At 55.4% G+C, this 27758-nt stretch overlaps 6 protein-coding genes across 6 annotated transcripts; 4 read left to right on the top strand and 2 right to left on the bottom strand.

The window, feature by feature from the left end:
* Window positions 1–455: 455 nt before the first annotated feature.
* On the bottom strand, window positions 456–2666 carry PHACADRAFT_248076 (uncharacterized protein). The gene is made up of 13 exons (XM_007390806.1): window positions 2611–2666; window positions 2502–2560; window positions 2367–2451; window positions 2239–2317; window positions 1938–2187; window positions 1811–1885; window positions 1628–1759; window positions 1476–1575; window positions 1268–1424; window positions 1126–1217; window positions 936–1069; window positions 769–881; window positions 456–717 (listed from the first exon to the last, which is right to left on the bottom strand). The coding sequence occupies exons 2-13, from the start codon at window positions 2544–2546 to the stop codon at window positions 546–548; spliced, it is 1434 nt and encodes a 477-aa protein (XP_007390868.1). The 5' UTR covers window positions 2547–2560; window positions 2611–2666; the 3' UTR covers window positions 456–545.
* A 399-nt stretch (window positions 2667–3065) lies between these two features.
* On the top strand, window positions 3066–10460 carry PHACADRAFT_190619 (uncharacterized protein; the record flags this gene model as incomplete). The annotated part of the gene is made up of 12 exons (XM_007390805.1): window positions 3066–3696; window positions 3748–3852; window positions 3901–4609; window positions 4660–8973; window positions 9025–9242; window positions 9295–9406; window positions 9459–9469; window positions 9516–9619; window positions 9671–9905; window positions 9958–10119; window positions 10173–10327; window positions 10380–10460. 12 exons carry the CDS (start codon window positions 3066–3068, stop codon window positions 10458–10460), a joined length of 6837 nt encoding a protein of 2278 aa, XP_007390867.1.
* Window positions 10461–10658: 198 nt separating this feature from the next.
* PHACADRAFT_85106 (uncharacterized protein) lies at window positions 10659–12512 on the bottom strand (the record flags this gene model as incomplete). Its single annotated transcript, XM_007390804.1, has 4 exons — window positions 10659–11089; window positions 11138–11459; window positions 11519–12316; window positions 12366–12512. The coding sequence occupies 4 exons, from the start codon at window positions 12510–12512 to the stop codon at window positions 10659–10661; spliced, it is 1698 nt and encodes a 565-aa protein (XP_007390866.1).
* A 361-nt stretch (window positions 12513–12873) lies between these two features.
* On the top strand, window positions 12874–19516 carry PHACADRAFT_156702 (uncharacterized protein; the record flags this gene model as incomplete). Its single annotated transcript, XM_007390803.1, has 19 exons — window positions 12874–12935; window positions 12973–13018; window positions 13078–13150; window positions 13201–13428; window positions 13493–13644; window positions 13698–13923; window positions 13963–14993; window positions 15048–15482; window positions 15543–15662; window positions 15715–15876; window positions 15926–16036; window positions 16084–16311; window positions 16362–16429; window positions 16480–16836; window positions 16885–16972; window positions 17048–17415; window positions 17465–17655; window positions 17707–19120; window positions 19177–19516. The coding sequence occupies 19 exons, from the start codon at window positions 12874–12876 to the stop codon at window positions 19514–19516; spliced, it is 5700 nt and encodes a 1899-aa protein (XP_007390865.1).
* A 260-nt stretch (window positions 19517–19776) lies between these two features.
* PHACADRAFT_248072 (uncharacterized protein) lies at window positions 19777–23627 on the top strand. The gene is made up of 15 exons (XM_007390802.1): window positions 19777–19875; window positions 19961–20130; window positions 20184–20285; window positions 20341–20426; window positions 20485–20587; window positions 20636–20882; window positions 20935–21031; window positions 21095–21429; window positions 21483–21514; window positions 21576–21650; window positions 21707–21757; window positions 21818–21901; window positions 21960–22142; window positions 22215–22467; window positions 22528–23627. Exons 1-15 carry the CDS (start codon window positions 19782–19784, stop codon window positions 23466–23468), a joined length of 2853 nt encoding a protein of 950 aa, XP_007390864.1. The 5' UTR covers window positions 19777–19781; the 3' UTR covers window positions 23469–23627.
* Window positions 23628–25460: 1833 nt separating this feature from the next.
* PHACADRAFT_248069 (uncharacterized protein) lies at window positions 25461–27261 on the top strand. Its single transcript, XM_007390801.1, has 6 exons — window positions 25461–25696; window positions 25799–25922; window positions 26015–26164; window positions 26244–26328; window positions 26477–26845; window positions 26903–27261. The coding sequence occupies exons 1-6, from the start codon at window positions 25504–25506 to the stop codon at window positions 27053–27055; spliced, it is 1074 nt and encodes a 357-aa protein (XP_007390863.1). The 5' UTR covers window positions 25461–25503; the 3' UTR covers window positions 27056–27261.
* The last annotated feature ends 497 nt before the right edge of the window (window positions 27262–27758 follow it).

Below are 27758 nucleotides of genomic sequence, written 5' to 3'. Positions count from 1 at the left end.
GTCTGCGCCATGGTTAGTCTTACAGGCTCAGAATACCAGTTCGCAAGCACAGCGGTCGAGAAGATAGCGTCGAGCACTGGCTTTGCGCCGAGAAATATGAAGTTCACGCGAGCATCCCGTTACTCGTGACGCGGGTTCACGAAGTGGCAGTCGCAAGTGCGCCGCGAGTCTAGAGCCCCCGTCCCCCAGCTGCAGCCAACAACTTGACGCTTCGCCGTAAACATGAAGCCAAGGTGCAGTGCACGTACGCCTCTACCGGACATTGACCAAGGCGGCCGAGACGGCTGGAAGGGGGTGCGGGTTAGTGGGATACCCTAAGCGCCTGCGAGGCCGACAAGTAATTGCACTGCCTGATTTCTACGCCTACAGGCCGCTAACAGCGCGCGCAGCAGAAAACACAGCTACTGCCGTTATCCCCCCGCGAGACGCTTCTCAGCACACATGAGGCAGCATAGCATAACAGGGTGGTATTGATGCAATACGAGCTGTTGGTACATTTGTCCGCAAGACAAGGTGAAAGATTTGAAAATTGAGAGAACGAGCGGTCAACCCCAGCGGGCCTCGAGTTCGCGGGACGAAAACATCTCTGCGGACATGCCCGCCTCGGGGCCGCCTCTGCTTGCGCCGGGCGCCTTATTAATGACTGCAGCGTGAATGGACTCGAGAGCATCTGTCCATTTCTCCAAAGCAGTGTAGCGCTTCTTTTCGAGCGCTTGCCTGTGAGCATGAATGAGAAATAATTCACGTTGAGAGATGACAATTACGCACTTCCTGTCCAGCTCCAGACGCATAGCGACCTGGTCGATTCGGCCTTCGACCTTGCCTTCCAGGATCAACCCTATGAGAAGCTCCTCGACCTCCTCTAGTTCGACATTTAATTGCTATTGATACGATGACAGGTCAGCAGCAATGTGAACGCCTGTCGCGCGGCTGACCTTCGCAAGGAAAGACAACTCCAGACGAGTGTACGGCTTGATGAGGTCGATCAAGTATTGAGTACGCAAACTACGCAAGAGCTCGCCAATATACATGCGAATGAATAGGTCGTCCATGATCGTGGCACGGTTTTCTAGTCTAGGAGTGAGCAATATTTGCGATGCCTGAGACGGGGATACGGAGACACACCTCGCAAGATTTTCTCAGCCGCATGGACATCGCGACGCTGGTATGCATCCACCAGATCTGTCATCGCCTTGATCTGTGGATCGTTCTTGTAGCTTTAAGACATGTCAGCGTATGCAATGCTGGACATCCGCGAGATGCATACGGCTTCGTTTCCTGGCTGTCGAATGGGTTGACCTCGCTGCCCGTAAGCATGTTGGCAAGTACAAGATACTTTAAGACTTGTATACGTTGCGGCGAACCAGCCTCATCGTAGTTCTTGAACGAGTCGAAAAAGTCCTCGGTTGCACGAGCCCAGTTGCCTATTGAGGTGGCCGTCAGTTTACAGCTGCGACTTGGCTCTCCCGACTTACGCTCCCCCATCCACATCTTGCCACCACACTCCTTGATGACACCAAGGATTCGTGGATGTGGGATAGCTGATCGCACAGAATTCGCGGCGTTATAGATTTCCTGATATCGGATATCAGTACTTCATGCGCGAGTGCCAGTTAGTAACGCATGCCTTCAACTTCTTGAAATTCTTGGTCTCGTTATACATCTGAATTTCGAGGGCATAGATCTCAAGAAGCTGGGTACCCTTTTGTGCCTGGTCCTCGCCATCGGCGTTGGTCGCGTGATGCAAGTCGCGGAGAAGCTGTGTAAGAAATGAGACACGCGTCGCCCATAGCACATCCAGGAAGCCTACTCTTGCTAGCCGCGGGTATTCCTTTCGGTCAAGCCAGAGCTTAGCAAGATTGAGGTTAGTCTTGGCCGATAACCGCTGAGATCCTTGGTCAGTGAAGACGGGATAAGCTACGGTACTGGAGACACACGTCGTTCCTTGCTTCTTGAAGGGCTTTCTTCGTCGCTTGATAGAACTTCTCCAGAGTGTCTACGTCCACAGGACCGCCTTTGCCACCACCGACATAATTCAAAATGCCGTTGATAGTCTTCTCGGAATAATTGCGTGTCACTGCAGACTTGGTATATTTCAGCAGCTCTTGATATGTCTTCAGTGCGTCTTGTGGTCTCCGAAGTTGTAGGAAGAGCACTTTGGTCGACTGCTTCAGCGCTTTGAAGCCCCTGGTGCAGATTGAAAGAGATATCGTTATACGCAAGAACTCGAAGACATACCAGTCTCCCTTCTCCTGTTCCTTTTCCACAATAGCTCTAAACTCCTTCAGTGCTTGCTCCGGATTATCTTCCTTCTTCGCTGTAGGAGACTAAGCCTCACTGACTGAGCATGATTGCGGTACACTCACACTTGGCGGTATAGTACATGTTCTCGATATCAGCACTCCCACCCTCATCCCCGGAACCATCATCGGAGTAGTCGAAGCCGTAGTCCTAACTAGGACGTCGATCTCAGGTCTCAAAGTCATCGGACACCGACCCACCTCGTCCTCGCTGCCTTGCATGTAATCGGCATCATCGTCATCCATGGTGGTGCGGTATCCTACATCTTATTGAACGGGAGGTAAGAACGTCGACCAGAAGGCATCTCACAGCTAGTCTTCGTTGATTTGCAGGCAAGAATCTGTAATACCGAGGCCGCCACTGACCTCGTTGGATATGGAAAGACAAGCATTGCACTGCATGCGGCAAGCATGTACGCGTTCGACGAGCGTCTATCACATGACTTGATGAACGCGTCAGGCGCTTACGGCATTCATGCTGGCAAGAAATAAAGAAATACTTTCCGGGCACAGACAGCGTAGCAAGAGACAGGATATAGCGGTGGTCTGAGCATTAGCGTGTTTGATGTCGTAAAATGGGTACAGTACTTATCTGCACGCTTCCAGCACCTCCGAGACCTCGAGACGTTCAATGATGCCCATTTCGGGCTGTCTTGAGCTAGCATTCACCACTACCGTCAAAGCCACCGCAGCTTTCTCTCCCTTTCGTCATGACTCTCATGCTATGAACGCAACTCACGATTTATTATGACGGGAGCTGTACTCATGGAATCGCCAAAGTCCGTCACACCTATTCCTCCCCCTGGACGCACCGCTTCTACCAGATCCCGAAGCAGCTCGAAACTGGAAGATGTCGCTTCCCTCACTTCCTTTAACCCATTTGCGGAGGAAGACGAACATGACAATTCTTCTTATGCAATAGTCTCCTCTATCTTTTCCAAAGTAAAGAACACTTTGGCCGCGCCATTAACCTCCGCCACCTCCTCCACCCCTGCCCCGTCCTCGAGCAATGCAAACGCCCCACAGAATGGCTCTGCTCCTGAGCTTCGACGGCCGTCTATACCAACATCCAGCTCAAATATATCCAATAAGTCCAATGCGGAGCGCAGGAACCCCCTACCCACTTTTAACACCAAGACCCTAGCGCAGCCTACAGTGTCGGCGACGCCAGCCATCTCAGAGCCTCCTCCTGCGTTCGGCGAACTTGAGAGAACACCTTCACAAGGAGCTTCCGTATACTCTCCCGATGGCAACGATAACTCTGGCTACGGGACATTCATCCCTGGCTTCCCCATGCCCGACAGTGACGCACGTAGCATTCGAACGACTGCCAGTATGAATAATATCAAGAGAACCGCGTCTGTGTCCAAGGTGATACGTAAACTACGTGGAGAAGGTGTGCTGATTTATTTCTCAACACGGGACTGATGCACTAATCGTCCCATAGGACTTTCTCGTGATTACTGGATGGACGACGAACTGTGCAAGGAATGCTATGACTGCAAGAGTGTGTTCACCGCTTGGCGAAGGAAACACCACTGCCGTATATGCGGTACGCGTCTGAACAGTTGATGTAAGAGCCGAGCTAACATCCTCGTAGGGCAAGTCTACTGCTCAAGATGTGCCTCTCATATTATCAAAGGCCACCGTTTCGGACAGGATGGCGCTATACGTGTATGCAACTTGTGTCTCGATAAGCTGCAGACTGTTGGCGAGGATGAGGACGACTCGCGCTCAATTTCATCGACTACTTCCCCATTCGCCGCGCACCAGCTGGGTACTGACGCGAGATTTATCAATCTAGCACATCTTCCTCAGTCCCCTTTCGCTGCCTCTCAATTATTCGGGCGTAATGATTCGTTTAGTCTCTTCTCGATTGCCGAGACGAAGCGTCCGTATGCAGGCTCGGATGACAGCGGTTTGGGGTCGAGGTCCGGGACCCCGGATTTAGGCGACCTTCCCCAGCACGTTCCTTTCCGCCGTACTCTGACAGAAGAGGAGAAAGAGCCTGCGTCAGAGACTGAACAAGCTGAAGCCGACCAACCCCCTCTCGCCAACGTCTTGAAGACGCCTGTAGAATTTCCTGTTACCGTCCCTGTCGCCCTGAGTGGTTCTTCCAGCACTATCGCATTCCCTGTTAGCTCGCCGGACCAGGGATCCGGCTTCGACAGCCCTGGAGGAATAAGATCACGCTATAATTCCTTCGCCGAGCTACATGGACCGTCCTTCGTCCGTAGCCGGGTTCATAGTCGCTTGGGTGAAATCGAGGCCGGTGAAGCAGGCTGGCGAACGCGGCGGGAAAGCACTGCGTGCGTATCAGCACTCCGTATACGTGAGCTTTACTTACTGGTACGCTTAGGTATGCGCAGGAGCTCAATACCATCTCCATGTTCCATCTGCGTATTATGCTACGGCAGATGCTGACCACCGAGAATATACCCAATATTCGAGAATGGGAGGAGACACTCCTGAAGCTTGCGCTGCGTATCGCACGAGAATTGACCTTCGCCGCTCAACCACATCGCCAAGGGGCTGACATGGACGTCCGGCGCTATGTGAAAATCAAGAAGATACCTGGCGGTTCTCCCAAGAATTCCGAATACGTCGATGGTGCGGTCATTACGAAGAACGTAGCTCATAGGAACATGTCGCAAAAGCAGCGTAATCCCCGAATCATGCTCGTTACTTTCCCTCTCGAATTTCACCGTATCGAAGGGCAGTACGTTCATTTCGGCCAGATCCTATTGCAAGAAAAGGACTACCTGGGGAATCTCGCGAGTCGGATAGCGGCGCTCCGCCCGCACGTCGTTCTGGTGGAGAAGTCCGTGTCGAGGCTGGTCCTTGATGCGCTTGCTGATCGTAAAATTGCCGTTGCGCGAGCGGTAAAACCCAGTGCTATCCAGTTCGTCTCTCGGATGACACAGTGCGATGTTTTCTCCTCGATGGACAAACTCGCCTTGGAACCTCGTCTCGGACATTGCGCAAACTTCCAGATCCAGACCTTCGACCATCCACTTATTCCCGGTCGCCGGAAAACCTACATGCGTTTCGAGGGGTGCAATAGGGAGATGGGCTGCACTATCATCCTTCGCGGCGGCGATATCGACGTTCTGAAGCGCGTGAAAAAGGTCACTCGCTTCCTCGCTTTCATAGTACGGAATCTTCGTCTGGAGACGCACCTTTGGAAGGACTCGGTCATCACTCTGCCTGCGTTATCGAGGACGGCGACTCCTTCCGCTGCCGTCACGTCAATCGCGGACGTCTTGTCTCCGACCAAGACCAGTTCCCCCTTAACTCAAGAAGAAGCCTTCACGCAGGTCGACTCTCCTTCGCCCGATGGGGAGGATCTCCAAGGTGAAGAAGCGGAGCAAAGACGCCTGTCTAAGCGCATCCAGGAATCCCTGGAGCCGTACGAGAAGACGTTTATTTCAGTGTCTGCTACCCTTCGCTTCCCACCTCCCTATCCTATCAGGCGTATGAAAGAGCTTGACGACGAGCTACGCCGGGTAAAGCAGGAATGGGAGGATGATCTAGTACGACGCGAAGAGCAGCCCTCTCGTGCTGGTCACCACCAAGAGGAGACGGCCACTCAGCAATCTGTTCCGGGCGTAGTTATACCAGCAGCTGTGGATACCAGCGATCTTGTCGCCCAGATAGACTCCTTGCAGGTACCGGACATGTCCCGAACTCCTACTCCTGGAATCCTGCCCCCTTCAGAGCCTGATTACTTCACTCTCCCTCGCGCGCCTTCGTTATCATCCTCGATGCCTTCCTCAATGGTTTCTTCACCTGCACCAATTATCGTTGAGGAGCAGCCCATCAAACCCAGGTCTGCTGAGGATATCGCACTCGAAAGTCGTCTCAGTTATGTTAAATGGCAGCATGAGGAGCAGCGTCGAATCTGGGAATGGTACCTCCGCAAAAACAAGGACGATTTCGATGTCGAGAAGTATCAGTGTATCAGCATGTGGGAATTCACAATACCGATCGCCGAGTACGGTCTACACCGCGCTTGCTTCGCGCCCCAGTTGCACTATACCACCTTCTACGGAAACAATGACTGCACACTCGGTCAGTTTATCGAGAAATCCGTCCGGGAGACCTTGATCAAGTTCCTCGACCCGAAGGCGATCTGCGGGGGTAATCGCTGCGGTCAGCCAATTGCTCGCCACTGCAGGGTCTACGTCCATAACGAGTCGCGTTTGTTTGTCGCTGTCGAACAGTGGGACGGCCAGATCAATGACCCTATGGGCTATCATGCGCATGCATCCCCCGAGAGCATCATTACTTGGAGTGCATGTCGAGTATGTGGCTCCGCGACCCCCTTCATCCCTGTCTCGGAGGAGATGCAGAGGTATTCCTTCGCGAAATTCCTCGAATTGCACTTCTATCCAGCCGATGTCCAACTCGTGCAAGGTGCAGGCTGTCAGCACAACATCTACCGGCACCATATCCGTTACTTTGCCAACCAGGGAATGACCGTCCGCTTCCAAGCAGACCCAATCATCATGCACGAGATCGTTTACCCACCCATGCGCATCCGTGTTCGACCAGAGGCTCAGCTTGAAATCAAGAACAGGGACTTTGAGAGGCTACACCACAGAAACAACGTGTGGTACTCTGCTCTCATTGACGATCTGAAGCTGATCAACATCGACGCTGCTACTGGAGATGAGGAAGCCGACGCTATGTTAACCACGCAGATCAATGCTCTTATCCTTCGCGCCGAGGCGGAAAAAAACGAGGTCACGACGTTCATCAACAAGGTTTACACGGACTCATCACCCACGGACACATTAGCTCTCAATCAAGTGCGCGCGAGGCGGCAGGATCTCATCGTTGCCTGGCAGGCTGACTTCGATAAGCTGCCGAAGCCGAGACTTACGCAGTTGACCGATAAAAATGTCAGGCGGCTCTCAGCGTTTGATTCTGTGCGCGCCATATGGCCTCGCAGAGAACTGGAGTTCCTCCACGGCCCTTCGGCCAACATCTCGGAGACCGAAGACTACGGCGGTCGGACGATGAGGAGGGTCACCGGCGACTCATTCATTTCGTCTGCGTCCGAAGCGTCGGAAACTGAGTCCATCACTGAAGAGCCAGTCCCTCAATGTGAGGCGGAACCGAGCCCCATGTTGGTCACACCCGCCACAGAGCCAGGCCCGGATGTGGCACCCATGTCGCCCAAGTCTGAGCCGGAGAGCGACTCGACTATCGGTGCGCCAGCGGGCGATCGCAGTGCTCCAGAAAACGCCTCTTTCCATCCAGTATGCCTGTCTTTTACTTCTGCCATGTCAGAGCTGTTGACCTCTGCGCAGGATGCGCCTGATGCTGCGAAGCCTGAGGTGGACGAAGAGTCACACACTGGCGAACGTTTATCGCATATTATATCGCGACTACCTAGGCGAACAACACAGCACCCCAGCGTCGCTGAACTGGTCAAGAGATACCAGGAGTACCTTCCCCCGCAGGGTGTCGAGGAACTGGCTAAGACTGCTCTACAACCGACAAATCCGATATCTGAGAGCGAGCAAGAGACATCCCGTGAGATTTCTGCACATTCACGCGTCAGAGGCAAGAGGAGTCAGCAATTCCTTACGAGGAAGTCGTCGATGTCCGACTTCGAATACGGCTATGCTGCCAACATTGCCCCAAAGTATCTCACGCACACCAGAAGGACCGCTGGCCATACACAGCACACGAGCCGCATCCCAAGTCTCATGATCGGTTCGTTCGAATCCCGCACAGCATCTCGTCGTTCATCGCCAGATAAGCGTCCTACTTTCTCCCGCATGCACACCGACGCAACGATCAGAGGCGGCCGAGTGTCTCCGCCTCCGGGTAAACAGAGTTCCACTGGTCCATTCATCCCTAAGAACAAGGGGAAGGGAACGCTTCGTGCTGTACCATCCAGGGATCGGCTGCTTGTGTCTCGCCCAACAGCCAGTTCAGGTGCTAAGTCAACGACCAAGCGGACTAATGCGCCAGGGAGCAAGGTATCTAACATTGCGAAGCACTTCGAACGCATGAACCGTGACAACGAACGCTCCAGTCGTCGGTACGCCGTCATTCGGGGACGCAGAGCTCGCCCGGTTGCGACCGCACGCGCGAGGGTGGAGATCCTCGAGAGCATTAAGGATGCAATAAAGGATGAGGAGTCTGACGATTCCGGCCACAGCGAAGCGGACGACGAAGGCGGAGGAGATGAAGATGAGATCGGCTTGGACGAGAGATCTCCAAAGAACTCGCTTTCACCTCCACTTGGTAGTATCGACGCCGGACAAGGTTCAGGACAAGAAACTGCTCTTGCTGCAGGGTCGGATGGGGCGTCGGGACAGGAGCAGCTGGCCATTGTCCTAGTCGCTCCCGAGCAGGACAAGTTGGCTGAGCCCCCCACCCCTGATGCCCAGATTATCAACTCTGCACCGCCATCGCCTGCTATGCCACCTATCCCGAGTACGCCTGCGATGTCTCCTCCCGAGCTGGACCTAGCAGGCGCTGCAGGCGAGCGTACCTCGATCCTGAAGACCCTTGCCGGTTTCTGGCCGCAGCAGACACAAGCCACTCGTCAGCCCAATGACGATGACCCCATGTCTGATCCTGAGCATATCTTCCGTGATTCGTCCATGGTGGTCAGAACTGACGAGCCCACCTCGATTATTGCTCTCGCGCTGAAGTGGGTAAACTCCGAACCACTCGTTTTTTCAATACTGAGAACTTAGTATAGCTCTCCCCAATACCGGGATATGTTAACGAAGTCTCGTGCGGAGAAGCGTCAGGCCCGAGAGCCAAAGCTGACCGATGGAGGCGAAGCCTTTATGCCGGACGATCACTCAGTCGCAGATTCAACATCTACCTGGGGGGTGGTCAATGTCGACTCCACCGACGACGCAGATCCCACGGAGGAACTACGCGTTCCATCGTCGAAGTACCCTTGGGCCATCTGTGAGTATCTTGTCTCATTGATGGGTCGCGTCAGCTGAGCAGTCCCTCGTAGCCTTCGAAAGCGGTGGTCTTACCATCAGCTGCACTGTGCTTTTCGCCGAACAGTTTGACGCACTGCGTAGAACGTATGACTGCGAGAAGAGTCTCATCGAATCCCTCGCTAGGTGCGTCAAGTGGGACGCTAGTGGAGGAAAGTCAGGCTCTGCATTTCTGAAGACCCTTGGCAAGTAGCTCTTCGTGAGCTATCAGGACATGATCTGACGATAATCATAGATGATCGCTTCATTGCCAAAGAGCTCTCAAGAGCGGAGCTTCAAGCGATGGAGACGTTTGCGCCCGCGTACTTTGATTATATGTCCTCGGCTGTAGTCGCTCATGTATGTATGTCGCCCAAGCTGTCGCGAAGCCGCTAACGTGCCCTTCTGTAGCGTCCGACTCTTCTTGCTAAAATCTTTGGTTGCTACAAAATCAGCTTCAGGAAGACGCATAAGGACAAGGGAATCAAGTCAAAGCCCACCCAGATGAACTTGCTCGTAATGGAGAACCTCTTCTACGACCGCCGGTTCTCGAAGATCTATGACCTCAAAGGGTCTACGAGAAACCGTCATGTTCGGTCCACTGGTCGGGAGAATGAGGTGCTTCTGGACGAAAATTTGGTTGAGAGTAAGTGGTACCTCAACTGAGTAACATTAGTAGGTATTGACGTCTGTTGCAGCTGCGCACCTCGCGCCTTTCTACTTACGGGAACACTCAAAACGCATCCTTCGGGGAGCCCTCTACAACGATAGCAGATTCCTTGCCGACATCAACGTGATGGACTATTCGTTGGTTGTCGGGGTCGACAGCACCAACAACGAGTTGGTTGTGGGCATTGTTGGTAAGTTTATGAACAACGACGCTCAAATTTAAATTACTGACGGTTATTCTCAGACTACATTCGCACGTACACTTGGGATAAGAAGCTCGAGAGCTGGGTTAAGGACTCAGCTTTCCTCGGCGGTGCGAACAGGGGAGAACCAACGATCGTAGGCCCCAAGCAATACAGACAACGTTTCCTGAGTGCCATGGAGAGGTATTTCCCTTTGGTGAGTGGCATGCTGGACAACAACGACACAAGGGAAATTGATGTTCCCATAGGTCCCCGATCGTTGGATGAAGCAGCACGACGCCCCCGAAGAAGAGGGCAACAATCTTTTGGAGCTCTGGCCGGACTGGTGATAGCATTCGCACTTATCTTCAATTGTTTCATTCTGTTCATAATTGTTGTAATATCTGGACTCATGACGGGCGTATTCATTTGTATCTGCAAGCACGCATCACTGTACCACCACTTATAATTAGGCCTACCCTCAGTAGATCACGGCTTATAGTTTGGAAGCATAGATACAATCACATAACATACTCGTGCAGAACATATTACAGTTTACGCATCTTGGTCTTCTCCCTCTCGGACAACCGCTTCGTCTGCTGCTTAATCTCAGAGGAAAACTGCTCCTTGGTCGCTTTCTTCTCGACACGGCGCTGCTGCTTCTCGGATTTGACAGACAGCTTGCGAGCCTTCTTTTCTTCCTTTGACTCGTTCTTCGACCGAGCAATGGTGACGCGTGCCGCTGCATCATCCGAGGTCAGGATACTGACGAAGTGCCAAAGCGTCAGCTTACGCTTATGGTCATCCCCATCCTCCTCTTCTATGGTACTGATCTGCTTGCCTTTCGGGGGACCCAGTGAGAGTTTGTGTCCGTTAACAGTCGGGAGACCGGTCTTCGGATCAAGCTGGATTTTTGGCACGGGCTTCGTCTGGCGGGCACGGATAAGTCGTGGATGATTTTCCAAATTGCTATATGTAGCTGCAACGAAATTAGCGAAAACGTCGTCATACAACGAACAAAACATACACAGGATAGTTTCGCAATCCCATCTGTCTTTTCCTTCGTCTACGTCGACGGGCATGAGGATGTCTTCATCGCTCGCGCTACCCTGGCCATCATGGATCTTCGCCTCACCCAAAGCTTTGCGAATAGTATCCAGCTTCTCCGTAGGGGTGCCTCCTGCCAAGACGGGGCGCATCTTCCCGCCGAAGATCTCATAATTCTCAAGGAACTCGCTCATCATATCATCGAAGTCTTCACGAGAGGTGAGGAGTTCTGGTGTGGAGTCATCATCCGAACCAACATCGTCCTCGCCCTCGCCTTCATCCGACTCGTACTCCTTTTCGATCTGAAGCACCGCATGTGGATTGATTTCAATCGTTGCCAATAAAAGTGGCAGGGGCTTACTTGATCAAAGCGTTCGTCCAAGGTGGTTAAACCTTCATTACGGAACATAGACGAGCTACTCATGCTGTAACCCGATGCATCAGACGCTCCCTTGCGTCGCTTCTTGCCTCCAATGACGGATAATTGGGGGAGGGTACCGATAGTGTCGCCGCCATCAGAATACTCGTCTAGGTCGGAGCCGTATTCCACTGCAACCGCCCTCTGTCCCTGCTTGAAACGAGCAAACCTAGCTTCCCACCCTTCGCCCTCGCCTTCTTCTGCGTCATTTTCTCTCATGTCCGCATATTCTTCGCCCTCTTCTACACCTTCCTCGGTAAAGTCAAAGTCGACACACTCGTCCGACCCTCTTTCGCCGTGCGCCACCAGCTCTGCGAAGAAGTCATCGCCAATCTCTTCGTCCACGAATTCGTCGTCCTCTAAAGCTTCCAGGACCTGCCTTAAATGCGGGTCCATATCCGGCTGAAACTCTGCTATTGAGGACGGGACGGCTTGCTGGGACTCATAGTTCCTCGGTACCTCCGAAGCCGAAGGCAGAGCCTCTGCCGGGAGGTCGAGTAAAGTGATGGGTTCCTTCGCCTTGGATCCACTCTTCGCCTTCAGCTGCGAGGGCGCCTCAATGAGGATGCTCTCCACGCCCTCCTCGTGCACACCAACAGGCTTCAGATGCTGCATGTAGTCATAGTCGGTATCGTCGAAGTAGATACCGTATGCCGCCGCCTCTCCGATGTTTGCACGCTTACCATCGTGCTCGAGGTCTTTGGGATCTATGGAAAGCTCGAGGTCCGCACGAGTCTTTCCCTGCACAGAAATTTGATGCTCAGCGCAAGGTGAATAGCACAAAACGCACCTTCCTGGCGTTTCCCCTCTCGACCGCCTTCAGCACATGCTGGCTCGCTTCCGGGTCATGAATAAGGGGATCTCGCTGCGACCGATGGACAAGCTGAAAATGTTTTACGCCTGGTTGCCTGAAAATAGATTTCGACTTTGGTGCCATGTTTTAGCTGATCTCCGCGAAAGACTAGGCAGGCCAGGAGAAGGCGAGCTTTGCAGACAAAGTGTGACAGACGCTTAGCTAGGCTTAGCTGCTAGCGGGAAGGTTGAGCATCAAGATGGGATCTCCAAATCGGGAGATGGCTTACGTAAGGCGTTCGCCTGTGGGCAGCATCGGTCACCTCAACGAACAACTTCAAGTCGTTCCCGCCGTCGACGACTGCGGCAAACCCACACATCTCGTATTCCAATTTTGCCAATCGTATCATAACTCTTCACGCTGCTACTTTTGACTACCTGGGGTCTCCTTTGTGGCCATCTGGCGACCATCCGAGCGCGGGAGTGCGCATTCAGGAGATCCGAGCATGCAGAAGGAGCGTACTCGTCGTGGGTTCTCTATATACGTGTCATCTTTCTATCATTCGTTGTGGGTGATAATTGACATGCTTTTCGGCCTACACTAGTCACCAAAAGGTCGTCCTTGAAGTCGATTTTTCGGGAAGGCTCTGGGTACGCCGCGCACTGGTCCTCCGTCGAGTCTGCCCATATTCACGTCGGATACCCCTTAGGGCTACACGGAGCTCACAGTATTACCTGAAATTAAAGATCTGAGGACCGTACACCTACACTCCAGACAATGCAGTGCGTAATTAGAGTACATCTTTTCGGTGCCGCCTCACCAGAAGTTGCAGCTATTCACGCCGTAACGGTCGCATCCCAACCCGCCGAGTTCGTTCATAACGACCCGCTGAGTAATCTGCATATTTCTAAACCCTCGGATTGCCACACGCACCCCGAACTTAAGCGGCAAGTGTATTCGGCTCTCGCGGAGGGCGATGAGGGAGAGCTCTCAATCGGGATACCGAAAGAGGTGGTAATCAGGCAATCTGGACATACTCTGTCCGGCATCACTGGTGAGGGTGAGTTCCTTGCTCTTCATATAGGCTTGTGACTTGGTCAAAGCAAGCTCACGATTTGTTGAAGTTGCTACCCCTGAACCTCAAACTCCAGGATTGGCTGCGCAGACTGCCGCCGCCTCTTTCGAGTTCGCACCGATAACTGTGAAGGTTACCTACAGCCTACGCAATCCAGTAGACGGCATCCAGTTCGTTCTTCCTTCAGATGCTTATCCCTATGTGAGTGCATGACACACTGCGCGAGAACTCCCCATACCTAATGTTTGGCGCAGCGCATACCACATGTGTACACTACACCGTCCTCGGCGGATGCTGCCAGGTGCTGGGTTCCTTGCGTCGACAACTTATGGGAGAAGTGCACCTGGGAATTTGAATTTGTCGTACCGCGACACTTGGAACAGACGGACGACGAGCCCAGATTGGATGACGACGATGAGCTTCAAGAGAGCGAGTACCCCACTGTTGTTGCTTGCAGTGGCGAGCTAATTGAACAAGCAAGTGCTGATCTGTAAACAAACTGCTCTGCGCTGACCCAAGGGATGCAGGTTTCACACCCGCATAATTCGGGGAAGACGATCTTCCTATTCGCACAAACTACGCTCACGTCAGTGCAGCACATTGCATGGGCTGCAGGTCCGTTTCATGTTCACACCATTCCCCCTGAGATGTCTTCCGCCGAGGATACCTCTGGGTCTTCCCAGCCGCTTATGCACGCGTTCTGCCTTCCGGGACAAGAACAACAGCTGATTACGTCGATATCCTTCATGCGATCGGCCATGAGCTTCTACTCCTCCGAGTTCGGCTCTTATCCCTTTGGCTCTTATAAGCTGGTGTTCGTCGACGAAATGCCGACACAGCGGTTTGACGTGGCGACACTATCTCTTGTCACTGTCGATCTCCTGCACGGTGACGACGCCATAGACCAGGTTTACGAGACTCGGCTGTGCCTCGGTCATGCTTTAGCTTGCCAGTGGGTAGGTATCAACATCCAGCAGAAGACGTGGTCCGACACTTGGCTTGTCAATGGCCTTGGCCTTCACATCACTGGTCTATTCCTCAGGAAGCTGTTGGGAAACAACGAGCACCGGTTCAGGCTCAAGAAGGATATGGAGCGGGTGGCCGAGATGGACAACGGCGCACAGTACCCCATTTGTCAACCACAGGTCCTGGAGCCTCCCGACCCGAATCAACTTGCGTTCATTAACTTGAAGGCTCCGCTCATCCTTCATATCTTGGACCGTCGGCTCGGGAAATCGGGTACTTCGCTTGGATTGTCTCGTGTCCTACCCAAGGTGTTCCTCTCTGCTATCAGTGGAGAGATGCCTAGCAACCTTATCTCCACTCACGCGTTCCTCCGAATGTGTAGAAAGGTCAGCGGCATTGACCCACGGTCTTTCGCTGAGCAATGGATCTACGGTAGTGGCTGTCCGACCTTTGGCTTCTCCGCTAGCTTCAATCGGAAGAAGATGGCCGTAGAGATTCAGATGCGCCAGGACGCACCCGCGTACAAGGTCCACGAGAGTAGTGAGATCAACAAACTCGTGTACAAGCCTGTTCCCTTCTTCGAGGTATCAAAGTTCGCTTTTTAACACTTGACGCCCATGTACTCACTCCGTTTGCAGGGCCAAATGACGATCCGAATCCATGAGGCCGATGGCACTCCATACGAGCACGTCCTAGATATCCGGAGTCCATTCAAGCGGTACGAGGTTCCCTTCAATACGAAGTATAAGCGTGTACGACGGAACACGAAGCGATATCTGGCCCGCCAAGCTGCTGCACAGGCAGCAGCAGAAGGCGATGCCGAGGCTGCCGCTGCGATGGACATGGTCGACATGGGGTTCGGCCTCGAGATTTGGGAGAAGGAGAAGGAGCGTGAGAACTGGAAGGTGGCAGACTGGACGGAGGAAGACGAGCAGAATATGTCCGGTCAGACCTACGAGTGGATACGCATCGATGCGGACTTCGAGTGGATTGCCAACATCGCTTTCGACCAGAAGGACTACATGTGGGTATCGCAGCTACAAAGGGATAGGGATGTTGTCGCACAGTATGAGGTATTCATATTCTATGCCCTTTATGATGCGTATCGAATATTGACTTTCTATCAATTAAAGGCAATAGCTGTACTTGCTAAGCAACCCAACGCGATCATCTCCAGTACCTTCACGAAAACGGTCTTAGTTTCGAACTACTTCTTCCGCATCCGCTGCGAGGCCGCACAAGCTCTCGTGACCGTAAGTTAACCTAAATCCACTAGTCCTGAATCATCTACTTACAATACCGTAGTGCGCCATACAACGGCTGGACTGGATCGGTCTCTTCCACCTGTTCAAGCTCTTCCTCCGGTATTGCTATGACCCTGAAGATCCTAACCAGGATCTCTTTCGTCACACGTACGTACCGAGGCCGAATGACTTCAGCGATTTTGCGGAATACTTCGTTCGTAAGGTTGGTAGTCCCGTCTTTCATAGCGTAGATCTGTCCTCATGAAACGTAGAGTTTGCTACAAACAATTTCCCGCGTGCGGTTCGAGAACGGCAAGACTCCCGCCGTCGTTCGGCAATTTTTGATTGACCAGTTACGGTATAATGACAATACTTATAATCCTGTGAGTTCTCAGCTTCGTTGACTGCGACTCAACTAACTCCTATGCAGTTCTCGGACGCGCTGTACATTTGTTCCATAATTTCCGCGCTCGCCTGCGCTACGGTGTCCACAGTCCCTCCGGAACGGGGAGAGTTTGTCGCTGCTGAAGCTCGACCTCCGATGGATCCCGAGGATGACAAGCTGCTTAAGGAAGCTGTTTCGGAGGTCGACAGATATAGGAGCATGGATCGCTTAATACCCTCGGTACACAATGTTGTCTCCATTGCAACTATAGAGGTCAGTGGACTACCGTTATCACGCAGCGCTCTTGTTCACTCCTTTCTTAGTTTTACCTTCTCTTGAGCGTCGCGAACTTGATACCGCATGATCCACGCATGCTCATTCCACTAACTAGGTAACTCGGTTAAGTGCTCCTCCCTTTCATGTCAGTGACACGATTTGCAGGGAGGGCAATTTTACCCAAGTCCGCATGGCCGCTTTCGATTCTCTATTCTTCACGAAGTGGTATACGCCTGCCATTATGCAGTATATCCTTGCTACTATGACCCACGACTCGTCTCGCGTTATTCGTCGACATGTTGCTCGCAATGCCTGTCAGAGTTTTGCTCTGTTGGTTACGATGGGCGAAATGGACGCTCTCAAGAAGTCCAAGTCTGTCCTGGTTGAAGACGATGGCGCCGGCAGCGAGAACAAGAAAGAGAATCAGAAGAGCGAGGTGGACCTCATGTTCAAGGCTCTAAGGAAGGATCAAGACGTCGGCAAGAATCCCGTTCTGAGGAATTTCTTATTACCGATCGCTCTGTACGTATACTCACGTTTAGAGGGATGAGAGGACTGATAATGCATTAGGTCGGCGGACGTCGATCGCGAGGTGCGTTGGTGCCTCCTCAAGATGGCAGATCTCATCTTCCGTGCCGAACCAGAGGCGCCGCCCAAGGTCACCATTCATTTGCCTCCTACACCTGTGGTGGAAGTGCCGCCGCCGCTTCCAACACCTAAACCTCCCCTTAAGCCGCAGAGGACGTTGTCTCTCAAGGCCGGCGTTCCCAACGTCAAGAGCCCGCTAACACCTACGGTTGGTTCCACCAAATTCAAGTTGCCCGGCACAGGCACTCGCGTAGAGGTCACGGCTCGGGGTCCCGAGACACCTCGCACAGAGGCGAAGAAAGCCACAAACGATGGATTTGCAGTACCCAAGCCTCCCGCGCCGAAGAAGACAGAGATCAAGTCGGCTCCGAAGAGCATTCCCAAGGCTCAGTCTGGCGGCATGTCCACACAAGATCTTGTTGGATGTCGTGCTACCCTCAAGAAGCTCATCGCACATAAGTCTGCGCCGGTGTTTAGGCAGCCGGTCGACCCCGTTCGCGACCGTGCCCCAGAGTGAGTGATATATTCGGTCGCTACTCGCCGCTTGTCTAACCTCTCACAGTTACATGCAGGTCATCAAGAATCCAATGGATCTCGGTACTATGGGAGTCAAGCTCGACCGGGGCATGTATAAGAACCGTTCTGAGTTTGAGCAAGATTTCCGCCTCATGTGCACTAACGCCAAACTCTATAATGCCCCACGGAGCTTCGTCTACGACGAGGCGGTTCGACTCGAGTCTTACTTCGATAAAGGTACGTTCCCAATGCCCTTTGTTAGCTTTCAGCATGCTCACGTCGGTGCAGAATGGGCTCGAGTGAACAAGACGTTAGAAGCTAAGGCTGCAACAATACGTAAAGCAGAACCTGCGCCTGTGCCTGTCGTTAAGACGCCAAGTATCAAGATACATCCATCTGCTAAGATTCCACCCACTCCTGCGACACCCACTCCTGCGCCGTCTGCGTCGTCCGCTACGCCACGCCCTGTCATCAAGCTTAAAGTTGGTGGCCCGAAGCTCAATGGTTCTCCAGCACCAAGTCCCGTGCTGACCCCGGCTGCTGAGACTCCCAAGCCCAAGAAGCCAAAGGATAAGAAATCAAAGGAGCCTCGATCGACGCCCTTGGCTACGTCGACCACGGCTGAATCCTACTTCGATGACCAATCTGCAGACGCCGACCTTCTCGAGGAGGTCATCGCCATTGAGAGGGAGCAGAACGAAGTGCGGAAACAGCGAGCTGTTAGCACAGAGAAGGAGAAGCGTGACAAGGATCGCGAGAAAGACAGGGAAAAGGAGCGAGAGAGAGAGCGAGACAGGGAAAAGGAGCGAGAAAGGGAAAAGGAGCGAGATAGGGAAAGGGAGCGAGAAAGGGAGCGAGAAAGGGAAAAGGAGCGCGAACGAGCCAAGGAGAAGGAACGCGAAGCTGAACAGAGAGAGCGCGAACGCGAGCGGGAGCGAGACCGAGACCGAGAGAAACAAGTACTGCCGAAGGTGGTTATCGGTAAGCGTAAGAAGGCAACTCCTGCGGATGACGAAGACGAGATCCTTGCTCTCGCGACTCCCGCAAAGAAGGAGAAGTCTGTTGCATCGTCGCCCGCTCCCATCGCGGGCCCTTCAGCTGTTCCCTCCGCACGTTCCTCGGAGAAAGGTAGCGCGAGACCGTCGCCCGCGCCTCTCCTGGCTGTACAGGCGAAGAATGGCATTCCCAAGAATGACAAGTTGCCCAAGGAGCCATCGGTCCCCAAGCTTTCTATCAAGGGCAAAGAGCGTGAAGCTCCCAGCCCTATTTCGACGCCAAAGCTCAAGAAGCCGTCTCCACCCCACCAGATCGCGACACTTGTCAACGAGAGGAAGTGCAAGGACATCCTCCGCACGCTCATCAAGATTCCCGACGCTGCCATCTTCCTGCAGCCTGTCGATCCTATCCGAGACGGATGTCCCACTTACTATGACGAGATCCAGAACCCGATGGACTTCAGTACCATGCAAGCCAAGCTGACTCAAGGCGAATATCAGACAATGGACGACTTTGCCAAAGACGTCGAGCTCACCCTCGCCAATTGCCGACAATTCAACCCGCCGACTACTTATCCTGTACACTGTGCAGATGTCGTCGAGAAAGCTTGGAAGTCGCTATGGTCCAAGACGATGGCCAAGAAGCTTCAGCCCAACGAGAAGAAAGCACTGCAGATCCTGATGAATAAACTCGTCGCAGACCCTGTGTACGTTCTTTCTAGTTTGTCTCTTCTCACAGTCGCTCACTTGCTATAATATACAGCTCCTTTGTATTCCGCGAACCTGTCGATCCCGTCCTTCTCCAGATACCGACTTACTTCGATGTTATCCCCAAGAAGAACGCAAGAGACCTGCGTACGATACGGCAGAAGCTTGACGCGGAGAAGTACGACTCTATCGATGCTTGGGAGGCGGACTTGGACTTGATGATCGAAAACGCACTGCTGTTCAACGGCGCCGATTCAGAGGTCGGAATTATTGCGGCACAGGTCCGTGACAAGTACAGGGACATGGCGGCGAATATCAGAGGGACTTCTGCGAAGCGCAAGAGCAGCGACAAACCGGGAACGCCCCAGCCCACGAAGAAGGTGAAACTTGGCTGACCCCTTGGCGAGTCTAGTCGTTCGTTCAATGCTGTGTAGCACATTCATTATGTTACTGCTGTGTCCCGTGCTGTATTGTATCATACTGTCGGTTAATTCAACCTCTGTGAGTGTGAATCGAATATTCGGGAGCAAGTGACGAAAGTCCTTCGCCCAGCCCTTGCCAAGCCTTGACATCATGCCACCATTGAAGCATGACTGCTCATAATTCTTTCGCCTTTCCCTCCTTTCTTCACTGCAAACCAACATGATCCATACGCCCCCGATGTTATTCCTGCTCTGTACCGTGCTCATTCTGCTACCGACACAGACGTACGCCTTTGGCGCCGGCGAAATCCCGGACTTTGCGTACCTCAACGGTGAGCTATATCGCATCGCATCACAGATTCGCGTATAAGCGTCGACGCGGACGGCTAAGACACTGACTACCGTATGGACCGGCAGACAAGGCGTTTCGCCATGGAGACATCGAGAACGTGCTTGCTGAGCTCGCCAAGACCGCTGCCGGCGGTGCCGTCGCAGGTGCAAGCCTATTCGGCTTCACGCAGTCCATCTTCAATGCGGCAACCGGAGGCTCCAAGTTCTCGAAAGAAGATGTAAAGAAAGTGTACTTTGTGCGTCCCGCCGTAGTTTGCGTGCAGATCGCGTCTGATCGCGTCGATGGAAGGGTAACTGGCTGCGCGACTACTCGCAGGCGATGGACATCGCAGGGTTGAGCAAGCTCACTGCAGACACACTCGTGCTGATCGTGTCGGTCCTCGGCTTCTTGGCAAGTGTGCCTGCTTATAGATCCTGCGGACATCGACTGACGCGGCGGCGATCAGACGTTTGGCTTCGCCACCGAAGAATACCAAGTCACACCTGATCGCCTCAGAGTGTACCTGCCAGTCGAGCATATCGACAACCCAAAGTGCGCTGGCCCTGTCGTGATCTGTCTAGGTAGTCTCTGAAAACGGCGCATCTCGCAGAGGTTACGCTGAGAAAGAAGGCGATGCCCGGCAATTTCACCCCAAGCTCAGGCCGCCTGTCAACCCTCGAGAGCTTGAGATTGACCCACGCATCGGCATGAAGGTACGCAGCCCCTTGGCTTCCGTAAGACTGTCTTCATAATATTTGTAGAACTACATGGCTACCGAGGGTCGTGGCTGGGACACTTCCACGGCCCATATTCGCCGCACCTTCGGAGCGTGCATCGAGTACGGCCGCCGTGCGCAGGGTCGAGAAGGCGCAGACCTCTGGGAAGCGTTCCGTCTTCTTGGCACCGGTCTCCATACGATGGAGGACCTTCTCGCGCACAGCAATTGGTGCGAGATTGCCCTCCGAAAGATGGGCCACGAGCGAGTTTTCTGCCATGTAGGCGAGAATGGTGGGCGATGCTGGGTCGCCAGGAAATTTTCTCGAGCTGATCGTCGCGGCAGTCATAATTAGCACTCCCAATGGACCTGCCCCTCCGCTCGTGACCGGTACCTTCGGCAGTGCAGACTTCTTGCACTCGTTGATGGGCGAAGCGACAGAGTAAGTCTCAGACGCTTCCGCCGGTGCGCCTCGCTCTGCTGACGTCGTGTTCCCGTCCTCCAGCCACCTGAGCCAAGCGAGCGTCGTCGACCTCTCAAAGAACCTGTCAAACGCCTCGCAGAACGGCGGAGACTCGTCGCTGCTGCGCTCACTGCTCGAGAAGCTGCCCATAGGCGGCTCGCATGACGAGGACAAGGTCTCGCAGGCGGACGAGATGCAGGAGCAGGCCAAGGCGTACCAGTTCAACCCGGACAACATCATGCCGCCCGCAGTCCAAGACCAGCTCCTGCAGCTGCTCAAGTGGCGTGACGACATTTACAGGGATATCCTTAAGAAGATCGAGATGGTACCCGGGCTCGAGAGCCTTATTGACGCGCTTACGAACGCGCTTAATGCTTGTGAGTGGAATTCATAGATTTTTCGTACGCCACTGGCTGACATGTCATGACAGTCGTGTATGCCATTCTTGCGCCTTATCTCACCGTGCGCATCCCTGCTCGTCGTTAAGATACTTTTTGCTGATCTTCCGCATCTCTACCAATAGCCCGTCCTCCAGCAGGTTACCGCGGTCCTAGGCGAAGGTAGCAAAGCCGTTATCGACTCGGACGACCAATACGAAGTCAGCATCAGAGCTTTTTTTTTGCAGAACACTTCGCTGATTTGATTTTGTCACAGGTGTTCAACAACCCGGATGCTTCAGATCCGTCGCACAGTTTGCTATCAAAGGTATATTGCGCCTACAAACGCAAACCGCTGGCAAAATTGACTCACCGAAACTCTTGGCAGGACCACTTCGCTCTCATTTTGAACGAGCCCGCGGGCAAGACGGCCCTCGTCGTCGTCCGCTGCGCCGTCAAGCTTATCGTCGACGTGCGCTCGCTTCCTTTCTTTTTACCGTTGCCATCTGCCTGACGGCCCGGCGGAACAGGCCTGGTACAACCATGAGGAGACTCCCGATAGGGTGATCGACCGGATCCTGGAGGCGTTCCACCACCCGTATTTCAACGTCGGCCGTTCGCGCATCCAGCAGGAGATGTTCGAGGAGATGGAACGTTGGATCGGGGCCCTCGAGCCCGACGAGTCCGAGCGCATCCTTGAGGCCCTGAGCAAGGCACGTCCAACTCCTTTTCTGCCTGCGCACTTGACGCGACGGCTGACGCGAGAAACATGACCTTGGATACAGGAGAGCGTGAGGGCGGGCAAGAACAAGCGACAGGGCTCGGACGACGACGTCGCGTCGTCCGACCAGGTGTACGGCCAGGTTCACGGCCAGGCCGCCCAGGGCTCGTACCCTCAGGGAGGCTACGTGAGCGGAGGCTCGTCCGCTGCTCCAGCCACGCCTGGCACCTACGGCGGCAGCCAGGGTAGGTTGCAGCAGCACGTGCCAGCATTCGAGGCCACCGGCGGAGGATACGACGGTGCCAATCGGTACGAACGTGAGTTTCCACCGCTGATCCTCTATCCGAGACGAAACATGCACTGATATAGTATCGCAGCGTCATATCCGGGGCGTGCCGAAGGGGGCGAGGCCATCGGCGGACGCTCGTACAGAAGCCCACGGCGGACGGAGGAGGCGGCGTGGCGCGGCGGCGGAGATGGCGAGCACTCCTGGAGCGAGCGCACGACCGGCTACAGCGAGGACAGCTACAGCGTCCGGCCTGCGTACCGCAACGAGGACGTCCGCGGAGGAGCGTCGCGTGGATACGGCCAATCGAACGAGCGCGACCCGTACGCGCGCCGTGCGGAGCCGCCCGTGCAGGGTGGCTACGCGCCATCGTACCAGCCTGCATATATGCAGCCGCCGGGAGGCTATGGCTCGCGCGACGGGTACGGGGCGTCCGAGAGCGTTAGGGCCCCCGGTTTTGGAGGCGACGCGGCAGACTATGCGCGCGAGGTGCGCGAGATTGCGGGCTCTGGGAACTATGCGAGCGAGAGCAACGCGTATGAGAGGCGTGGCGCGTACCAAGAAGGCTCGGGCTATACCCGACAGGATGTAGGTTATGGCACGCGGGACGAGGGTTATCGCGGCGGACACGAGGCTGGTGAGGACCGCAGAAGAGGACATGACGCAGACGAGGGCGAACGACGTCACCATGGGCGCATGTACCAAGAGGAGTCTGAGGGGTACCGCGGCGGCTACGACGGAAGCGAGAGCCACGGCGGTGGCGGCGGCTATGGCGAAAACATAAGCCGTGGAGGCTACAGTGATGCCAGCTACGGCGGTGAAGGCTACAGTGGCGAAGGCCGCGGCGGAGGGGGTTATGGTGGAGGCTATAACCAAAGCCAGTCGCGCAGGCAAGGAGGTGCGGACTACGACGGAGAGGAGACGTTCGGTGCCGAACGACTCAACCTAAATGAAGGCGACGGAGAGGAGCCACCCCGCCGCCACCACCACCATCAGCAGCACCATCACCGCCGTGACGACGAGGGATACTAAATCCATACATCAGCACAAATCAGATATGCACAGTACATACCAAGAGAACTGCGTAGCGAATCTGAAGATGAGTGCACAGTCCTGTAATCTTGTTTCCCATGTCGGAGGGAGCGTGCTTGAGCTTGATGAGCAGCGTGAAAGGACGGTGGCGTCGCGCAGTGAATGGGCCGGACATTGGTGTGGGGAGGGTGATGGCTGCGTGTGAGCAGAGAGCTGATGAGGCCCGGAGCGTCGTCGGATGTTGGCGGGCGTTGGGCGTGGAGATCTTTGGGAAGCTGGGAGGGAGCTCCGTTTCCTCGCACTCGCCACGAGACGCGACAGTATCCGAGGTGGTCTTCTCGGGTGCTTGCACAAAGGGCAGGTGTGCTTGTCGGCGGACGAGAGGCTTCTCCGACAGTCGCACGGGGACGCTAGAGAGAAAGGGAGGGATTCGAACGATGACGGGCATCCTCGTGCAGCGAGCCAGGCCAGCCCTGGGCCATTAATTGTAGCACCTGACAATGAAGAATCCAATTACCAAGAGCAGGGTCGGCGGTGTAACGAAATCGCAGGCGATCAGGTTTAGGCGTCCCAAGCGACACAAGCCATATATACAACGGTGGCGGTGCAGACATGTCTCTGCATTGCAAGGCTTGCACCGCAGGCGGTGGCACGCCAACACGGACAACGCAGCCCACAACCTACGCGGAGTTGCTGGGCAGAGAGGGTAAGGGTGGGAGGGAGGACGGCTGGACAGGGTCGTAGAGGCTCCCGGCCACCCGCTGGTGCCCAAAACGCGTCCGCCCGATTGCGTCGTGGTTTTTCTGCTTCCCGATCGAGTGCGCACGAATCCCGCGGGCGTCCGTCGCACCGCGAAAGAATGGGCGTGCGCGGATTGGCTGTGCGGGGTGTCCGGGGCGGGTTCCTTTGTTGGGTGCGAGCGCAGCACCCACTCTCGGGAGGGGGGCCTCTTGCTGCACCGTGCACGGATGGGGCAGCGCGGGACCAGGGGAGCGGCACGCCCGCGATAACCTTGGTCGGAGAAAGCGTTGGGCAACGTTCAGACGTCCAGCCACCGTTGCGCGCGCGGACGTGTGGTGGGCTTGGCTCCTGCCACCCCAGAAGCAGGACACGGACCTGTGAGTGATCCACATTCGTGGTCGGTCGTGGGAAGGAAATGGGAACGTGTGCAGAGGAGTACATGGGCGTCCGGGCGGTGTTGTCGGAGGAGAGGACGAGCAGCCACTTGTCCAGTGTCGGCAGGCAGAGGAGGAATGGACCTGTGACCACCAGGTGCGGGCGAGAGGCGGTCGTGTCTGAGGAAGGAGGCTCTGCTCCAGGACATATGAACGAAGCGCGGTTTAATTAAGGCATTCCTCGGCGTCGCGGTCGGGCTCTCCGTTATCGGTGCTCGTATCAGTCTGCGCTGACGCGTCGAGGGCTCGGATGGAAAGCCCAGCGTACTGCAACGTAAGAGGTGATTCTTGGTTACGTTTGCAGTTCTGGAGAGAGCCCTTGTCTGATTGTCTGGAATTCGCACAGGTACCCAAGTTGCAGCGTCCAAGACAGAAGCACCAGATTAGGTTTCCTGCGGGAATCAAGGTGAGGGAGCGGCGGAGGAGAAAGAGAGGCTCAAGCATCGGCGTCGGACGATGGACATCAGAGCGAATCCGACTCGCCAGGGCTCGACTGGCTGCCGCCGGCGACCTGACCTGCCATTCCTGGCCCGGGCTCCGGCGTCCTACACTGTTTCTCACCGCCCACGTGGCGGCAGCGTCAGTGTCTCCGCCGAGTGAGTTGCTCCCGAATAGCGTTCGCTCCTCTTCCGCCGGCAACCTTTGCAGCCTTGATTTCTGCTCAAGATGGTTATAACTACGGCACTCACTCCTCGTCCCTCCGCCCACCCTCCCCGCCCTCCCGCCCTCTCCACCGTCTCGCGAACACTCCCCGAGACATGCACCGCCATCCGCCGCAGCCCGGCTACCCCCCCGCCGACCCCTCGTCCACCCCCGACTCCGGCGACGAGAGCGACACAAGCGCCGTGTCCGACTCCCTCATGAGCGTGTCCGCCCACGCCAGCTCGATCACGTCCGTCGAGATGGCCAGCGTGCGCTCGGCCTCTCCGTCTGTCATCTCCATAAACAGCTGCATCCGCGCCAGCGTCTTCAGGCACGAGTACGGCCGTCGGCTCAACAACTACTCGGAAGTCTATCGGCTCCCGGCCGACGAGGACGAGCAGGAGCGACTCGGTGAGCACAATTGCGCCTGCGCGCGCGCGCGCGCACGGACGATGCGACCTGCGCTGTGTTGTGCGTCGAGCTTCGCCGTGCTGAGCAATCCCTGATCCGCAGACCGGCAGCACCACATGTTCATAGAGGTCATGGGCAAGTACGCGCCGCCGCTGCCCGAAGTGCTCGCGCACGAGCCTGGCGTGCCCAAGTCCGTCGTCGACCTCGGCAGCGGGAGCGGGAGCTGGTGAGTGCTGCTCTCATCCGTCCACGTGCTGTTTATCGTCTCCCCCCGTGCGGTGGGAGGCAACCGCTAAGTCCGCGCGCGTGTGTGCACAGGATCCTCGACGTCGCGCGTGACTTTCCACACGTGCAGGCAGTCGCGGTCGACCTCATTCCGCTGCAGGTGACGTGCGTGGACGGGCCGTGCCCAAGCAGGATGCACGGTTACCAACACCCGTCCTGTCGACACATGCCGCCGAACTGCAGGTGCGACCCTCCTTCTGTCTCAGACACGCTCCAGAAATTGCGTTTTGCCGACGCGGCTCTTTCTCTCCCTCTCTCCCAGGAGCGAAATCGATGACATCAACCTCGGGCTGCAACACTACACAGGCGAGTTTGACGTCTCGCACGTCCGCCTGATCTCGTCTGGGGTGAGTAGCAGTGTGTGTGTATGCGCGTGTGCGCGCGCCTCTCTCTTTGCGCTCGCCGCCGCCGCACCGATCGCGTCGGCCTGGCATCGGTTCCCCACATTGATATTCGGTTGATCGCGATCTCTAACTCCCGTCCGATCACCCTTAGATCCGCGACTACGATGGGCTCATCGATCAGATTGCCCTGACCCTGAAGCCGGGCGGGCTCGTCGACCTCACCGAGTTTGACTTTCGCGTGTACGGCGCCGACCGGCGGCCGGCGCCGCTCGAGGACGAGGGCGGCGTGGGCGCAAGCGCGCTCGCGCGGTGGATGCACCTCGCGCACCGCGCCGTGCAGATGCAGGGCGGCGAGCCCGACGCAGCGAACCACTTGTACCGGTGGGTGTCCGCGCGCGCGTGCTTCCGGGACGTGTGCTACCGCGAGTGGTGGATCCAGACGACGACGTGGAACACGGGCACGGACGCGTGCGCGGCGGCGGCGAACCGCCATGGCGCGTCGATGCGAGACGACATCCTCGTAAGTTTCGCACGGCCCCGCCCGCATAACCAACTCATTTCCCTTCACGAACGGCAGGCCTTCCTCCTGTCCGGGCGCCCATTGCTGCTGGGCACCGGCGTTCCCGAGCAGATCCTCGACCCGCTCGAAGAGGCGGCGCGGCAAGAGCTCCTGGAGGGCAGGGTCCCCGGGTACATTCGCGTGGAACAAGTCTATGCGCGCAAACGATAACATTGGCACCCCCCTCCGTGCACGAAAAAGCAAGCAAGCTCGCTACAACACTCTCACTTCACACTACTGGCATGTTCCTGTTGCATCTGCATTTGTCTGTCTCGGACCATGTTGTCTCCCTGCTGCATGCTGCATACTTACATTATAGTACTACTAACTGACTCTGCTATCGTCCTGTACCTCATATCGCTGTAATGTGTCTCATTGTTATCCCAGCATTTATTATATTTGTATTTGTAGCGGTAGCGAACTTGCTCCCTGAGTGCAGTCACGATCGAACACCGCGAGTATGGGACTACGCCGGCGACTAGTACCAGCTCGCTTTGTTGTTTCATGTCCTCGGACCGCCGACGGGACGGGCTGGGTTGTACCTTGCTGTGCCCATTTGCTAAGCAGGCAAAAAGTCTGCTCTAACCCTATTTATCCGAGCCAGGGTGCTCGCTGCCAGCTCCTCGGAGCTCCAGCCCCACATTACACACACAGAGCAGGGCCCGAAAAACGCGGCCGCATGACATATGCAAAGCAGGGACCCCAGCCCAGCGGCGGCCTCGTGGCGCACCGACGGAGATGGACGGCCGGCGGCGGTGGGAGGAGGCGGAAGTTGCGGAGGCGCCCCGGGCGGAGTGATCGCCGCTGAATTGTTTATTGAACGCTTCGCGGAAGCAAAACGACATGTGTGCATGCGCGCGCGGGGAAGGGTCGC

The sequence above is a fragment of the Phanerochaete carnosa genome, assembly GCF_000300595.1.
Source record: "Phanerochaete carnosa HHB-10118-sp unplaced genomic scaffold PHACAscaffold_1, whole genome shotgun sequence".
Classification (NCBI taxonomy): domain Eukaryota; kingdom Fungi; phylum Basidiomycota; class Agaricomycetes; order Polyporales; family Phanerochaetaceae; genus Phanerochaete; species Phanerochaete carnosa.
This window is presented reverse-complemented; position numbering and strand designations above follow the sequence as displayed.

Excerpts from the sequence above, each read along its gene's own strand:
- PHACADRAFT_248069 (XM_007390801.1), top strand. The coding sequence starts at position 25,504 with ATGAGCGTGTCCGCCCACGCCAGCTCGATCACGTCCGTCGAGATGGCC. Across the intron at positions 25,697-25,798 it reads GGACGAGCAGGAGCGACTCG|ACCGGCAGCACCACATGTTC; the intron begins GTGAGCACAATT and ends CCTGATCCGCAG. Across the intron at positions 25,923-26,014 it reads GGCAGCGGGAGCGGGAGCTG|GATCCTCGACGTCGCGCGTG; the intron begins GTGAGTGCTGCT and ends GTGTGTGCACAG.
- PHACADRAFT_248076 (XM_007390806.1), bottom strand. The coding sequence starts at position 2,546 with ATGGATGACGATGATGCCGATTACATGCAAGGCAGCGAGGACGAG. Across the intron at positions 2,188-2,238 it reads GAACAGGAGAAGGGAGACTG|GGGCTTCAAAGCGCTGAAGC; the intron begins GTATGTCTTCGA and ends AATCTGCACCAG. Across the intron at positions 718-768 it reads CGTCTGGAGCTGGACAGGAA|GCAAGCGCTCGAAAAGAAGC; the intron begins GTGCGTAATTGT and ends TCATGCTCACAG.
- PHACADRAFT_248072 (XM_007390802.1), top strand. The coding sequence starts at position 19,782 with ATGTTATTCCTGCTCTGTACCGTGCTCATTCTGCTACCGACACAGACG. Across the intron at positions 20,427-20,484 it reads GAGCATATCGACAACCCAAA|AGGTTACGCTGAGAAAGAAG; the intron begins GTGCGCTGGCCC and ends CGCATCTCGCAG. Across the intron at positions 20,883-20,934 it reads CTGCCATGTAGGCGAGAATG|TCATAATTAGCACTCCCAAT; the intron begins GTGGGCGATGCT and ends TCGTCGCGGCAG.